This window comes from Zonotrichia albicollis, chromosome 19 (genome assembly GCF_047830755.1).
Source record: "Zonotrichia albicollis isolate bZonAlb1 chromosome 19, bZonAlb1.hap1, whole genome shotgun sequence".
In the NCBI taxonomy this organism is placed as follows: Eukaryota; Metazoa; Chordata; class Aves; order Passeriformes; family Passerellidae; genus Zonotrichia; species Zonotrichia albicollis.
In genome coordinates, this window is record NC_133837.1 from 3473237 (window position 1) to 3488850 (window position 15614).

The 15614-nt window shown below is 54.2% G+C and overlaps 2 protein-coding genes across 3 annotated transcripts in view; both read right to left on the minus strand.

Moving 5' to 3' along the window:
* Positions 1 to 109: 109 nt before the first annotated feature.
* Positions 110 to 2844, minus strand: RSAD1 (radical S-adenosyl methionine domain containing 1). The gene is made up of 9 exons (XM_074555237.1): positions 2665 to 2844; positions 2120 to 2253; positions 1836 to 2040; positions 1398 to 1763; positions 1209 to 1272; positions 974 to 1121; positions 848 to 902; positions 339 to 442; positions 110 to 263 (listed from the first exon to the last, which is right to left on the minus strand). Exons 1-9 carry the CDS (start codon positions 2797 to 2799, stop codon positions 110 to 112), a joined length of 1365 nt encoding a protein of 454 aa, XP_074411338.1. The 5' UTR covers positions 2800 to 2844.
* Positions 2845 to 5058: 2214 nt separating this feature from the next.
* ACSF2 (acyl-CoA synthetase family member 2) overlaps positions 5059 to 15614 on the minus strand; it is a 38019-nt gene continuing 27463 nt past the window's right edge. The window contains exons 11-16 of one of the 2 annotated variants that reach the window (XM_074555235.1): positions 7602 to 7709; positions 7343 to 7494; positions 6773 to 6914; positions 5588 to 5698; positions 5359 to 5427; positions 5059 to 5267 (exon numbers count right to left, since the gene is read on the minus strand). In XM_074555235.1, the coding sequence (XP_074411336.1) occupies positions 5217 to 5267; positions 5359 to 5427; positions 5588 to 5698; positions 6773 to 6914; positions 7343 to 7494; positions 7602 to 7709 (633 nt within the window). In that variant the 3' untranslated portion in view covers positions 5059 to 5216. Of the gene's footprint in view, positions 5268 to 5358; positions 5428 to 5587; positions 5699 to 6255; positions 6429 to 6772; positions 6915 to 7342; positions 7495 to 7601; positions 7710 to 15614 lie in introns of those variants that run through there. The other variant, XM_074555236.1, reaches the window with a different exon arrangement.

Below are 15614 nucleotides of genomic sequence, written 5' to 3' on the forward strand. Positions count from 1 at the left end.
GGAGCCTCCCGTGCAGTAACACCTCCCCCGGCCAGCGCCCCTGCCCAACACCCCTCAGCCAGCACACCGCTCTTGAGGTTTATTATCCATTATTATCCATTGTGACCGCTTACAGCCCTCGCGCCCCGCCACCAGCTCGTTCCTCTGCCGGGGCTCCCCTCGGTGGGCGCCGGGCAGCGCCCAGCACCCGCTGCAGCTGCCAGAGCAGGGCGGGCAGCAGCGAGTCCAGCACGGCCAGGCCGGCCCAGGTGCACCGCAGGCCACTGGGAAAGAGGTGGTGGTGAGAGCCGGTGCCTCAGGGAGACCCCCGGCCCTGGCCACAGCTCCCCGAGGCTCACCCGCTGTCCAGGACAAGCCAGCCCTCCTGCTGCAGTGCCCGGGCCTCCCCCGGCTCCCCAAACACGGCCTGCAGGCTCAGCTGCGGAGAGAAGTGCCCCCAGCGCTGTGTGCCCAGGGCAAGAGAAGGGTGTTAGTGATGGGGCATCCACATCCCAGTATCCAAAGGGGCTTCAGGAGACCTGAAGAGGGGCTTTGGAGAAGGGAATGGAGTGACAGGAAAAGGGATGGATGGACGGAAAGGGCAGATTTAGATTAGATTTTGAGAAGAAATTCTCCTGTGACAGTGGTGAGGCCCTGACACAGGTTGCCCAGAGAAGCTGTGGATGCCACATCCCTGGAAATACTCAAGGCTAGGTTTGACGGGGCTCAGAGCAACCTGGTCTAGTGGAAGATGTCCCTGCCCACAACAGGAGGTGGAACGAGATGGGCCTTAAGGTGCCACCCAATCCAAACCATTCTATGATTAGCATTGGGTCGAGGTGAGGTGTCCCCACAGATGGCTCCTCACCTCCTGTGTGATGCCTTCATCCGTGCGCAGTCCCAGGGTGAGCAGCTCCTCCAGCCTGTGGGGACACAGAGAGCTGTGGGGCAGCACAGACAGGGAAGGGGCACAGGGGGGGACCCCAGCACTCACTGCTCCAGCGGGCTCAGCACCGCCCGGCTCCTGGTGCCGTGTCCCTGGCTCTGCACCTCCCACATCCAGGCCACAGGCTCCGGGGTCTGCACTCGAGCCTCCCGGCTGCAGCCGCCCTCAGCCCGCAGCACGAAGCGCCCATGTGCCCCTGCAGCAGCCCGGCAGGGGGACAACGGAGTTCACGGGGCACACAGCCACACACTGCCCCCACACTGGCCCCCCATCACCCCCTTACCTGGCCCCACACCGATGTACTGCTCAGCCCGCCAGTATGAGAGGTTGTGGGTGCTGAGGGCGCCCTGCGGGAGAGCCCTGGGGTGAGAGGAGTGGCTGAGCCTGCTGGGGGACCAGCATGACAATGGGGGACACAGCATGGGGGCATCCCACAGCATGGGGGCATCCCACAGCATGGGGGGCATCCCACCTTCCGCGCAAAATTGGAGACCTCATAGTGGCGGAAGCCGGCGGCCCCCAGCACATTCCGGGCCGTGTGGTACATGTCAGCCAGCAGATCCTGGGGGGGTGTGGGCAGGGCCCCGGCCCGGACCTGCGCTGCCAGCGCCGTGCCCCGCTCCAGCGTCAGCTGGTACAGGGAGATGTGGTCGTCGCAGAGCCTCAGGGTCGCCTCCAGCCGCTGGGCCCAGGCGTCCCGGCTCTGTCCCGGCAGCCCAAACAGGAGGTCGATGGAGGTTCGGCCAGGGAAGAGCCCCCGAGCCGCTTCCACAGCCTTCCGTGCCTCTGCCGCTGTGTGCTCCCGGCCCAGCATCCTCAGCTCGGCGTCATCCAGGGACTGCGAGGGGAGCACGGTGACAATGGGGTCGCGGGGGGCTGCGGAGGCTGCGGCGGGGGGAGCCCCTCTCACCTGGACGCCGATGGAGAGGCGGTTGACCCCAGCTGCCCTGAAGCCGTCAAGGACAGATGCGCTGGCGGAGCTGGGGTTGGCCTCCAGCGTGACCTCAGCCCCAGCCGGAAGGTGGGCGGCCCCCGCCACCGCCTCCAGCACTGCCGCAACAGTGCCGGGGCTGGCCAGGCTGGGGGTGCCCCCGCCGAAGAAGACGGAGGTGACGCTGTGGGGCAGAGGGTGGGAAGCTGCAGGTGGGCACGGACGGGCCCAGCAATCCCCCGGAGCCCACCGTGCGCACCCACCTGTGCACCTGGCTGAGGCGGAGCAGGGTCTGTGCCTCCCGCACCAGGCAGGCGCGCACGGCCGCCTCGTCCACCGCCGGCACCACGTACGTGTTGAAGTTGCAGTAGGAGCAGCGCTTGCGGCAGTAGGGCCACTGCGGGCACGGAGCGTGTGGGGGACAGCCATGCCCTCATCCCTAGCCACTCCATTTCCAGGGGGGGCATCCCCAGGCCAGTGCATGGACCTCAGTGCCCCCCCACCTGCCCCACAAGGCACACGACCCACAGGTGTGACCCTTCATGTGCACGGCTCGAGGACCCCCCAGCTCAGGCTAGCCCCACGACATGTTCGAGGCTGGGCTCTCCCCGATGTGTCTAAGCCCCGGGGTCCCACAGGCACCCACGTGTGAGTGAGCTCCAGGGAGCCACATTCACCTTCCACCTGCGGCAGCCCCTCAAGGAGTGCAAGCCCCCGGACCCACGTGTGTCCCCACGTGTGCAAACCCGTGACTGCCCGGGCACCCCGCACACACACAAACCGCGGCTCCCCCCGTGTCCCCGCTCACGTGCACGTAGAGCGCGGCCGTGGCGGGGGCGGCCGTGTCCGGGGCCGGTCCCGGGGCTCGTCCCGGGCCGCCCCCGCCGGGCAGGGCCCCAGCGGCAGCCGCCAGCCTCCGCGGCCAGCCCCGCGCCGCCGCCATGGCCCGGGCGGGCACCGGGCGGGGCCGCCCCCGGCGTGCGCGGGGCGGGGCGGGGCGCAGGGGCCGGGGAGGGATCGGGGGCAGAGCCCTTCGCTCCCGATCGGGCTGTGTGCGGGATGCTCGCTGTGAATGACGGGGGTGCTGCAGTCAGTGTCCTCCCCGGAGCCGGGAATGCAGGAGTCAGTGTCCTCTCCCGGTGCTGGGGATGCCAGGGCCAGTGTCCTCCCCCGGTGTCCTCCCCCGGTGTCCTACCCAGACGAACGAGGTTTGGGACCTGCCCCCGCATCCTTCCTCGGCTGCTCCTCGGGGCCCACAAGGGTTTTCCGGAGTTTCGGCGGAGGAAGGTGGCCTGTCCCCACGCAGGGTTCTGCAAACCCGCAGCTGACGAACCCCGACGTCAGTAGATGTCTCTATTAATAGTCACGAGGAACTCTGAAATGCCCATGACAAAGGCTGGGACTGCAGGTTCCTGTTCCCAAGCCAGTAACGCGTATTTCGGTGTAAAACACCCCTGATGTCACCTTCCCTCTCCGGGGAGATTCCGGGCAGGAAGCGAGAACTATAAGAGTGGGACTCAGGCACGGGCAGGGCAGAAGGCATGGAGCTAGCCTGGAGCACCGCACACACCGAGACCGCACTGGCAGCCAAAATGGGCAGCTCTTCCTCTACAGTGAGTATTTACAGCCGGGGATCCATAATCCCAGGGGCTGGGAAGGGGCAGGAAGTACTGCGGGAGGTGTCCTGGCTGGCGAAGAGTGGATATGCTCTGGGGAAGGCATGGGATGGTAGGGAAGGCTTCCCTGGGGCCAGGCTCAGCGAGGGCTCATACCCATGGATGGAGCTGCCCCATTCCCAGAACAGGGGCAGGAGTGGGGTGGCAGGGACTGTTCCCCCTGTGCTGGCTGTGACGAGGACCCTCTGGTTTTCTCAGCAGTGTGTCTGTCCTCACCAGCCAGGGCTGGTGGCACTGGTATTTCTTATCCACTGCCCCCCATCTACAGCGAGTACATGGGGCAGGGTAGGGGTTGTGCCAAGCGTGGAGGTACTGGTCAGGGAGGGGAGGAGAAGCTCCACTCACTGCAGGCCTGTCCTGCACCCGGGTTAGTGCTGTGGGAAGCAAAAGAAGGTAAACAGTCCTTCCCTAGACATCAGTCACAGAGACCCTCTGTGTCCCCAAGGTCCCTGGCTACAGCTCCTGTCATGCAGGTAAAAGTTCTTCCCTCAGGAAGGAAGGTGACAGAGGTAACCAGGAAAGGGAGGAGACCTGAGTGAAATGTGGAAGGATCAGTGCTGAAACAGTCCCATGAGCAGTGTGGGAACAGGAGACCTTGCTGGAAAGACAATGTACAAAAGGAGTCTGACACAAACCATCCACGTCTTTTTCTTTCAGAGTGCAGACGTGGCCAGGGAACATGGCCCCGCCGTCTGCTTCCATGGGTAGAGCCCACAGTCCAGCTGGGAGATGAAGGACTGAGACCTCGCTGACGCTTCTTCTTTCTCCCTGCTGCCCCACTGCCCTCCAGGCCCTGCAGGAGCTGCAGCATGGAGGGGCCCAGCTGTAGCTCTGCGGGCAAAGGAACCGCCAGGGAGACAGTGGGAGCTCAGCAAGAGTCGACAGCAACATTTTCTGCTTTCCAGCTGGGGTGGGACACTTCTGCTGGCAAAGAGGAGCTCTGCCATCTCTCTTGTCACAGGAGTGTTTCATGGTTGGGAGGTACCAAATAACTCCCGTAAAATGCTGTCCCAGGTATGCTCTGCTTCACGCTGCCGATGGGACAAGAATTTTGGTATTTCTGCAACAACCTTACTGTCTGTCTTGTCCAAAACAACAAAATAAACAAAGCCATGTGTACCTTGGAGAAGGTTTTTTTTGGGAAAACACCTGGGGGAGGTGTGGGAACAGAGTGAGCTTTTCCAGCCAGTTTTAGAGAGCCCCAATGCAAAGTCTCATTCTCTGAAACCCCTGCCCCTCATTTCAAGTTCAGTTGCTCTTAAATAACCCAGGAGTCTCACAGCAGCCAAGGAGAAGAGGCATCACCTATCCTGGGAAGCCAAGCCAGGGCATTTGGACTTAGTAGTGTCAGAAAAATACCCACCAGCATATGTTCAACTCCTGTGAAATGGCTGCAGCCAAGTTGCTGAGAGACACTCAACATTTTTAAATCTTCATAAGGTCTTTCAGTAACTGGATAGAATTCCAAAAATGAGCATCCATTCCTCACACCACAGTATTTCTGTTGGCAAAGAAACAGGCCCAACTGGGGAAAAAAGGCGCTCTGTTTTATTGACTAAAAGTGCCATCAGCCTGATGTCAGGGAAAGTCTCCATTGTGTAGCCCAAGGCACAGGTGAAAACCAGACTCAGAGCTGACTGAAATGGGGCTGATTTATCCTGCTTTTTGCTCTGCCTTCCCAGTCTCAGAGCTGCAAGTGCTTCTCCATCTGCTCCTTCAACTTGTATTTCTGAATCTGGAACAGAGGGCAGAGAGCAGGGAGAGAGACTCAGAGAAGAGCTGGGACAGAATGCCAGGGCTCCTGCCCTGCCCCAGCCCCCTCCTACCTTGCCTGAGACAGTGAGTGGGTACTGGCTCACAAACACAACATAACGTGGGATCTTGAAATGCGAGATCTGGGAAGACAAAAACCAGAGCTACACAACCTGAAAGGAACAGCCTGGCACTGCCAGGGCTGGGTCCCCCAGAGCTCTAAATCAATGGGCTTTCATCCAGCAGTCGCCAGCAGCCACTGGGTGTACTGGTCTGGAAGGAAGCTGAGGACTGGGAACCCACCTTCCCTTTGCAGAAAGCTTTGATCTCCTCCTTGGTGCAGTCCTGCCCAGCCCGCAGTCGGATGCAGGCACAGATCTCTTCTCCCATCCTTGAATCCTTCACACCAACCACCTGGGTTGGGAGAGATGGACAGTGTGACCCTTGGGGATGTCCCTGGCCTCCCACAGGCTCTGTGTCTGGCCCATGGTGTGTTCCCTGAGCCCATCCCACAGGGTGCTGGAGCACTGTGGATGCAGCATGGACCTGTCATCACCCCTCTGCTTCCAAAAAAATGGGGCAAGAGGTTTCACAAACAACAAGGAGAGTTGGTAGGCTGCCACGAGTGCTTCAGCATCTCCAGATGGAATGGCAGGGGAAGGATGAGGTTGAATTAAAGCATTATTTAAAACCCCTATAATCACAGATCTTAGTGGGCCTCTTGCCTGTGACACCAGGAAATGGGCTTCCCAAGCCTGAGCTCTCTCCAAAGTTTGCTCCCACTATTCCACAAGAATCCTACTGTCATTCCCTGCCTTGAACCACTATCTCCAACTGCTAGAGACACGTTGATCCTTTTGAGTCCAGAGCAGTGACATAAAGCCCTAGAAACCACATAAACAGGGCTGGTTTGCAACCCATCTGCACTGGGACTGTTCCAAAGAGAGATGCTCGCCTGGCACAGGCAGAACTCTGACTAAATAAGCAGTTTATTTATGGGGAAACTCGTCTGGCACAAGACCTGGAGGAGAACAATCCCAGCAGACAGGGAGCAGCTGCTCAGTCCTGGAATTCTTTGCTGTCTTGCAAAGGAGTGAAACTAAGTCTCACTCCTCATCTCCAGGGGCTTGTTGGAAGAGTCTTCCTGGATGTCAGAGTTGAGCAATTATCAGTAAAAACTGTCCTTCCAGACTGCTTTCTGAGTAAGAATTTCAGAGGGAGTCACGAAAGTGGACAGGCAGTTTAAAACTAAAGAATGACAAGCATTTTGCAGACATGCAGCTGGAGCACAAGGGGATTGCCACAATCCATATGCCCCATGCCCCTTCCATCCCACGAGCCTCCCCCTCCTCCTTGCTTACCAACATTACATGGAATTTGATGCTGAAAACAGGGAAAGACAAATAGCTTCAAAGCAGCAATCCCAGAAGCTTTATGTACAAGATTCCCAAAACCAGATTCTCACTCACCCCACCTCCTCCCACTCACCTGGACCTCCTCAACCTTGGGATGGGTGTGGAGGAACTGCTCAAGTTCTGCTGGATAGATGTTTTCTCCTCCCCGAATAATCATGTCCTTGCAGCGCCCCACAATTGTGCAGTAGCCGTGCTCGTTCAGCACCGCGATGTCCCTGCAATGACAGTGCCCTTCTAGTCTGTCCAAGCTGGGTGAAGAATGGCTGGTGCTGCCCCCAGCCAGGGTGGGATCAGAGGATAATGGCTGAGATGAGCACAGGGAAGACATCCAAGAGCTCCTGGTACAGAAACTGGCAGCATCCCCACAAGCTCCATGGTTTAGGGGGGAGGCAATGCCTGGCCCTGCCCTGTACCCCTACAATCCCTCCATGCACAAGTGGCCAGTGACAATCTCCCTCTCCAGGCACACTCAGCACCAGGGGCTCTGTGCTAAAAGCATTTGTAAGTGTCACAGAGACCAGAGGGATAAACTGTGACAGTTTTCTCTACTTTGGAAATCCCAGCCACGCACTCCTATACACACCCATGCATCCTCATCCAGTGCCACCCTGTGGGACCATCTGGGAGAAGTTCTCAGACTCACCCTGTCTTGTACCACTTCTCAGCAGTGATCACTTCACTTGTCTTGGCAGGGTCATTCCAGTAGCCCAGCATGACACAGTAGCCACGGATTTGAAGCTCCCCAGGAGTGTTCAGAGGCACACATTGCCCTGTTTCTGGATCCTCAATTTTTGCCTGGAAGAGAAGAAGGGCTTAGTTGGACATCAGCACCAGACAGGGAGGATGGAGTGAGGTCTGCTGCTGAAACAGCACCTGGAGCACGTGGGGAGGGTCACGGTCACCTCTGTGTGGGGAAAGATGTATCCCACTGTCTCAGTTCTCTGCTCAAAGCTGTCACTGGGGAACCCCATGAAGGTGACAGGGCTGTTTTCTGTGGTCCCATAGGCAACCTGCAAACACAGGAGAGGAAATGTGTCTCAGGGGGAAAGGGGACCACGTGGATTCAGGCACAGGAAAGACAAAGCTGGTCATGACTGCAGGGAAGAGTGGGGTGTGAGGAGGATGTTCCCCCAAGCCACTCAGGGGACAGCAAGTCCTGCTCTGCTGGCTATGGATGGGGCCCTCCAGACAGTTCTGCCACAGAGCCTTGGAGAAACAGGAGTTAAAGCATCACTGCACCTGGCTGCCATGGCCTTCTTCCTCTCCCTCACAGTACTCCTGACCCCATCACCCACAACATTTGGGGTGTCATGTACTTTTGACACCCTAACTGCTATTCTTGGAGGGATCACCATCCTCTTTCTAAGCTCTTGTTTCTCCAAGCCCTGTCCCGTACCATCTCTGCCAGACATTGACTTTGCCTTGGTGCCCTTGCAGTCAAGGTATTGAGCTCACCTTGCATCTGTAATACCTCAGGGAACATAAGACATCACTTTGGAAAAACCCTGGAGCCAGCAGCAGACTCCTGTGGGTAACAGTGTGTGCTGCAGCATGGCTGCTTGCTGCAGATCCTTTTGCAGACATCAGCCCCTGTAATCCTTGTAAGGCATCACGAGGCTGCTCAACACTTGGCACAGCTGCCCTTACAGACCCAAAGCCTCACAGCAGGACAAAAGCTTCTTGCTGCTAAACCTCCCTCACAGCTAATCCCTATGGCAGGCTCTGAGCCACCTCAGCTGAAGGTCACTTCTCCTCAGAGGAAAATTCCAGTGCTTTATGCCCAGCTCAGTGGCCAGGCTGAGGCAGCAGGAGCTGCACAGGAGGTGCCCTGAGCAGCTCTGAGCCGCACCAATAGCACCATTGCTGGGATTGCTGCTACATTTCCAGCTCTTGGAAGCTGTGTTTCAGCAGTGGGAGCTGCTGGAGCACTGCTCTGGTGTCTCTGACCCACTCAGAGTAATGTCACCCCAGTAATGTCACCTGTGGCTGCTCTGCTGGGAGAGCGTGGCTGTGAAAGGGCTGACGTGGGAAGTATTTCCTCATTTCTCCTGCAGTTCTCCAGACTGACATGTGAGCAGCTCTCACCCCCAAACTGCCCTGGCACCCAGATCTGGTCAGTTCCTTCAGAGTAAATGCCCAGATGTGCCTACATGGTCATGGTGCTCACCCAACTCCAGGCACTGTGCCCCAAATTAATGTGCAGCTTTGCAAAGGACTATGATGAAGCATGTGAACAAGGATGAAAATATTGTGAATGAGCTGAAGACAACACTGGTATGGGGTACAACAGTGTGTAATAACCCTGGAGCACTTGGCACTTTCCACTGCTTGGAGCTGCTGCAGGATCTCATGGTGGGCACAGGCTGGCACAACGGCTGATGCTCTTGCTGACTGCACCAGGGTCAGCATGAATCCAAGCTGGAGCCTGCTTGTATCCAGGAATCTGGAGGAGAACTTCTCCAGGATGCTGCAGGGACCATCTGGTACAAACTGCTCTGCTTGGAGCCTGGCAGCCCCCAGGGAGCAACTGTGAATGGGCTTCTGCTCCCAGACACAAGGACAGCTTCCCAGCTGGGTGCAAACCCACAGCGTCTCATGCTCAGACTACATTTCTCTCCCACCCACTAATACGAGTCCTGTGGCTGGATCAAATGACTGACCAGACCCAAATCCGAGACCTTAAACACTTATTAAAAATCCCAGTGCCTTTGTTTTTTTGTTTCACTCTGCTGGATGAATTGCAGTGTTGGTCCCAGGATCCCAGCCAAGCCCTGAGTCAATCCTTGCTGCCTCTCTGGGTCTCTCCAGCAGTTTAATTGGATGCAGGAGCAGGCAGCTCCCTGCAGGAGGATGCTGTGAGCTCTGTGGCTCACCAGGCTCCTCCAGATGCCCAGCACTGTGCCCTATACCCCAAACACCAGTTATTGATGCCTTGGCCTGTGGCTTGTCCCCATAAACACCCTCACACCCTCAGAAATGGGCTTCCCAGCTGGTTCAGAGGGCAACACAGGTCTGAACCTCCAGCCCCTCATCTGCTTCCCAATTACTGCCTTCCCCTGCCTACACCAGCACACCACTCTGTAGCCAGATACCACGACGTTGCTCCAGATGTTATTTCCAAGATGTTATTTCCAAGATGTTATTCCCAAGATGTTATTTCCCTCTTAGGATGGTTATCCACAGCTGTATTCCTGGGATGGAGGCAGGGGATGGAGCAAACTCTCGTGCCAGCACAGCTGTCCTCCCAGCCCTCATCTGACACGTGGACCATCCAACATGTCCATTGTCAGGAGCAGATGAAGCAACACTTCTACGAAACTCCACACACCACTTTAAACTTGGAGATATCCATGAAGATTCCTAGCCCTCATGACCCAAAGGGACACTTAACATCATTCAGCCTTGTCATCTGGTGTAATTCAGTCCAGCAAACCTCACCCAATAATTTCAGCATCAGCTCCATAATTTCCACTGTATGTGGTGTCAAAGCAGAGCTTTCTGAGGCAAAGATTCCAGCTTGGACCCTTGGCTTCAAGAGGAGCTACAAGAATACAAAATATAATTGACCTCAAAGCCTTTTTTTACTGTAGGACTACAAGTGACACCCCAACACCCAGATCAATCCTGCCCTCAGTGATGACAAAGACAGGTCCAAAACAAACTGCTGCCTAACTTGCTCCTACCAACAAGAGATTCATTCTTTGTGAATCTCAAGCCTCTGTATAAACCAGGAATAAAAGGAACATCTTAGCAGAACTGTGTTTTTTAAAGCACATTTCCCAAACATTTCCTGCCAGTGCTGTTCAAATACTGGTCACTGTGGAACAGGCAAAACAGCCTGAAGAGGGAAGCGTCTAAAAATTAAAAATAAAGTAAGAACAATCAGACTTCAGTCTCTTTAGTAAACATATGGGAGGCAAGTTGACCTGGTGGGGACTGTGGGGACTCTGAAGACCCTGGGTTTTTCCCAACTGTGCTGCTTATTTACTGCATAACTTGGAAGAAGCCACATCAGCCCTCTGCTCCTTGGTTTTCCCTGGCATTCAACAGCAATAAAAACACCCAGTGTCCTCCACATTTAACTGCTGCTGAAAGGCTGTAATGAAAAGGCTGGGGTTTAACCACCAGCACCCCAAGTGGGTTATACTGGGTGGGACTGAGCAGAAGGTCAGGGCTGCAGAAAGGCATGAGTTCCTGGGAGGACACTTTACCCTGGACCTGCACTGCTCAGGGAGGATCTTCATCCTCCTCGTCACCACCCTCCATGAGTGCCACGCTGGAGGATGATGATGGCAGGGCTTGAACTGCCAAACTAAAGCCTACAGAAACTGAGCTTTGCTGGAGACAATACTGGCCTCAGAAAAAAAGCAGCAAATTGACTGTGAAATAATAGGGATTTTCAGACTTCAAAGAGGGCATCATGAACAACAGAAAGCAGACTGGCAACCCAAGAGATGTGTTCAGGGACCTCTAAGAGGCCCTTTGAACTCCTCTCAGTGTAACATGCTGGATGGATCTAATTATCCCTAAACCTGTGCTGAGGGTGTCTGTGTTGGATATCTCTCCCTGAGTCAACCCCATCCCTTCCCATCACAGCAAGCTCAAAATCGTTCATAACTGAGCAAGAACCTTCCCTCCCTCAGCTGCTCACTGCCAAGATCACACTAAACTTTTCTGTCCCCTGGGAACATGCATCTCCTTGCTTTGGAGATATCCCACTATCCCCAGTTGTATTGGAATATTCCTGAACCTTCAGGTCAACTTTGCTGCTGCAAATAAAAACAACTTCTGATCACATCCAGCCTGTGCCACACTGAGATCTCATTTCCTTCCCCAGAAACAGTACCATCTTTGTGTCAAAAACATCGGGGCACAAACAAACAAGTCTTGCAGGACAAATCTCTAAGGGTGGCCACCCTGTTGACATCTCTCCACCAAGAGAGCTGCCAGACAGTCCCAGTTTGGATGGGGCTTTAAAGAGATCCCAGAGGTATTAGGTGCCCAAAGCACCTTCTTTGTGCTGTGGCACGCAATGGCTTTGCCTCAGGAGGAGACCAAAAGGACAACCCAGTGTGCCTGACTGGGAATGAATCTCCTGTTCTTGCCCAGGGAGGACAAGCTGTTCCTCTGATCTTGAGCTAAAGCTGCCTCTCTTCTCTCCAGGCCAAGCAGAAGCCTTGAGGCTTGGAAGCGTTTCCCCCTTCCTGCCAGCAGGGCAGAAGTGCTGCCCAGTGGCAACCAGCAAAGACATGGGCAGTCACTGGTTTACCCACAGTGTGATAAAAGGTCTTTGCTGCGCAATTAACTCCACCCTCCCTAGTGCTGACGCATTTGAGAAAAGTGAAAAAGTGAGAGAAAATGTACAAAGGTCACATGAAGGTAGAAAACCACTGGTTTGGAGGTATCAGGATGCTATTGGACAAGGAAACTCAGCAAAAATCTAGGGGTAAAGATAACATCCCTATGGATTTGGAGAGCTCAGCTCCAACCAAACACATGGCTGGAAGTCTGGAGTCTTGTTATTTCCATGAGGCCTTTTAAATGTTCTCACAGCCCATTTCCACAGCTACAGAAACCACCTACTCATCAGATCTCCCCAAAACAAGGTGGGGTGGGATGGGGAGGCCGAGGACAAGCAGAAATGTTGTCACCACATGAAGCCCATTTTCCATTTTGAGAACAGAGGGGACTGATGGCTGGGGAACATTTGGGAAAGTCAGAAGTCTTGCATGGATCAGTGGTGCTCCACAAGGGAAGAAGGCTCTGCAAAGCAGGACAAGAGTCCTGGCTAGAGCAGTGGGATGCTAGGGAACATCTGGTGCCTTGCAGGGCTGGGAGAGGCTGTAAGGGCTGGGTGAGCTTCACAGGAGAGGCCAAGAGCCTGATCCAGCAGCTGCTGGAATCGGCAGAAGGGAAGGGTGGGTGGACATCAATGGGGAGCCAAACTGGCAACACATCAATGGGTGGAGGCCATGCTGCAGTGGAAGAAAACCATCAGAAGGAAGGAGGTAGACCCACCATCACCTCCTCCAGCTCAACAAGCAGCCTCCACACTGCAGTGATGGGACTCTTCAAGAATTAAAAATTAAAATGGCAATTCGGGTCTGAACTCAGAGCCCTGGATGTTACTGCTGGGACAGGAGCTGCCTGGAAGAGAGGGGAACTCAAGAAAACCTCTGGGACTTCCCTTCGCCCATCCACCACAGCTCCTCAAACACTGTCTGGAGTGTACTCTGCCCTTGGGACAAATCCATGGGACACTGCTGAACTTGCACCTTCTCCCACCCTGCTCCCAACCCTGTGCCAGGGGCTCAGCTCCACGAGAGCTGGGACACTTCTGGACACCCCCAGAAGATGCCTGAGCCCCCACCTTCAGCCAAAAAGAGGAGGGCTGCACCCCAAGGCAGCTACACTGGTGCCACTCCAAGAAGGTGATTGCAAGTCTGCACTGTCACAGGAAACCAGATCTGGAGCCCTCAAAAGCTACAGAATCAGGCTTAAAAGAGCAATGGACTATTTCAACTATGGAGCTGTCTTGATATGCCAGAACCTTCATACTTAAAAAAACAAGGATTAAACGTGGAAAATACTATCTCCAGTATTGTATCAAACCAGGTCAGACCTGCAACATCAAAGAAACACCCCAAATCTATATTTATACTGCTTCAAAAACTGTATTTATTCGTTTAGCCCACAACACCTCTAAGAAGGAGGGGAGTCCAGCATCTGCAAATCACCAGGAATGTTTGCAGAACTGTTAATCAATTAAGAAAGAGAGGTGGCAGGATAATCCTGCCTCTCTGCAATGTCCTTGCAGTGCTGGTCCCAGGGGACGTGAGGCAGGAGCTGGCCAGGACTGAGCTCGCCCTGAGCACAGCACAGGGACACCAACACTGCTCCATTGTCACTGCAGACTGCCAGCCACCCGCGGGTGGGAGCCAGGCTGGACATTTGCTGGCCAGTCGAGGGCTGCAAAACTTGGTGTGGGAAGAGCAGAGCTGTCTAGTGAGCAGCTCAAAACACAAACAACCTGGAGCCAGGGGAGAGGTGCCAGCTGTGGCAGATGCCAAACAGCTCCCACCACAGGAATGTGCTTGCCGAGGCATGGAAATCAAAAAATACCAAGGGAAAGAACTTCCTTTTATTCACTACTTGAGTCTGGAGAAACGGATCTGAGGAGCAGACATCTTTCCCCCCAATAATAACCTGGAATCCACCTAAACCATACTTCAGGATCAGGACTGGCAGGAGTACTTGTTGGGGAAGATGAAACAGGAAAGCCTTATAAATATGATTGCCTGGAAAAGATTTTGAGAATATAGAAACTATAAGTGAGATTGAAATGAAAGCAAGCTTTGAGAGCCCTCAGTTACTGAACAACTGGAAAACAATGGTGTGGCTGGCTGAAGGTAATCCCCTTTTGATGGAACAACACCCTCTGCTTGCAGGCCCAAGGTCAGAGCAGACCCTGCCAGCTTGGCAGAAGGGGTCTAAAGAGGAGTTTTTACGGTTTAAAATGTAACACAGTATGGTAATGTAGTGATTCTTATAGGTTGTATGGAAATGCTATAGGATTTGTATCTTGTACTAGATTGGTTAGTGAGAATCAGAATATTCAACACAGAAGATGATTTATTGTATTGTAACGGGAACTTCACTCACTTCTACTTCTTCTTCCCTTTCTTACTCACTTCTTACTTTCTCACTCACTCACATACTTTCCATTCACCCTCTTATGCTTTTACTCTCTTACTCTCTCACCCTCTCTCCCCCTCTCTTCTCTGGGGCCTTCTCTGAGCTGTGGCTGGCAGCTCCCAGCAGGGCCCTGCACCCCAGGCCCTTTGCAATGAACCCCAAATTCCACAACCAGAAGAAGATTTATTCTGCTTTATTATTTATTCCTGTATTGTAACAGGAACCTTGCCCTCTGATCCTCTCTTTTACTCTCTCATTCTCTCTTTACCATGCTCTTGCCTTCTCTCTCTTCCTCTTTGGGCCTGCTCTGAGCTGTGGCTGGCAGCTGCCAGCAGGGCCCTGCACCCAGGCCCTGTGCAATGAACCCCAAGTTGTACGACTTGGCTTCAAAGAGATCTCGTCTCTGTCCATCCCAACCGTGTGTGACCCCCCCCCGTCACTCCTACAAGTGCTGAAGCAGGGACAGCCTCCCACCTCACACCAGCTGTGTCCCAACATTCCCACAAGGAAGCTGCACCTCACTGGTGTCCACAGCCACAGCACACACATCCCTGCAGGGAGAGAGTGTCTCTGTTCCCCCAGATCTGCAGTTTCAGCCAGCAAACTTAAAAAGGGTGGAGGAAAGTGAGAGGAAGAAAGAGAAAGAGGTTTTAAGTTTGAGCAGTTTAACCTTTGAAAAGGGTCTTGTTCCAGAAATATACATGGGTACAATGTATTTATGGATGGGGTTTGCAAGGCCTTCACCAGCTTTTTGCTCCAACCTGATCCACACTGGCCAAAATCTCTGCAGAAGCAGTAAGCTGTTAGATGACCTTTTTTTTGCAAGGGGAAATCCAAGTATTAGACTCTCAGCAAAGGAGCACAGATTCAGTCCCCAGAGTCAGAGTCCAACAGAAACAGGCAGGGTTTAAAATATCACCCACCAGTTGCTCTTGCACAGAGTAACATAACTGCAGGAATTGTTAATCAAATGATTGCAGTGAAAATTAAAGTGGTTGAACCTACTCAGAGAGAAAGAATAAAATCAATTAGTAGATAGAAGATGATGCTTTAAATGTGATTTTTTTTCTTATCCAATCATTCCCTGAGCTCCCTGCCTGAGCTTCATGAGCAGTGCACACTCAGGAGCATCCTCAGAATCATGGAACAGCAAACTGAAGAGGGAGAGAAGGAAAATGCAGAAGGTTCTGTCTATCTCTTGCTTCTCTGTCTCAAAGGTC

Bases quoted from the DNA above. Each gene is read 5' to 3' on its own strand.
- RSAD1 (XM_074555237.1), bottom strand. From the start codon at position 2,799: ATGGCGGCGGCGCGGGGCTGGCCGCGGAGGCTGGCGGCTGCCGCTGGG. The intron at 1,122-1,208 runs GTAAGGGGGTGA...GGGCTGCTGCAG, and splicing joins GTACATCGGTGTGGGGCCAG to GGGCACATGGGCGCTTCGTG. The intron at 443-847 runs GTGAGGAGCCAT...CTGGGCACACAG, and splicing joins ATGAAGGCATCACACAGGAG to CGCTGGGGGCACTTCTCTCC.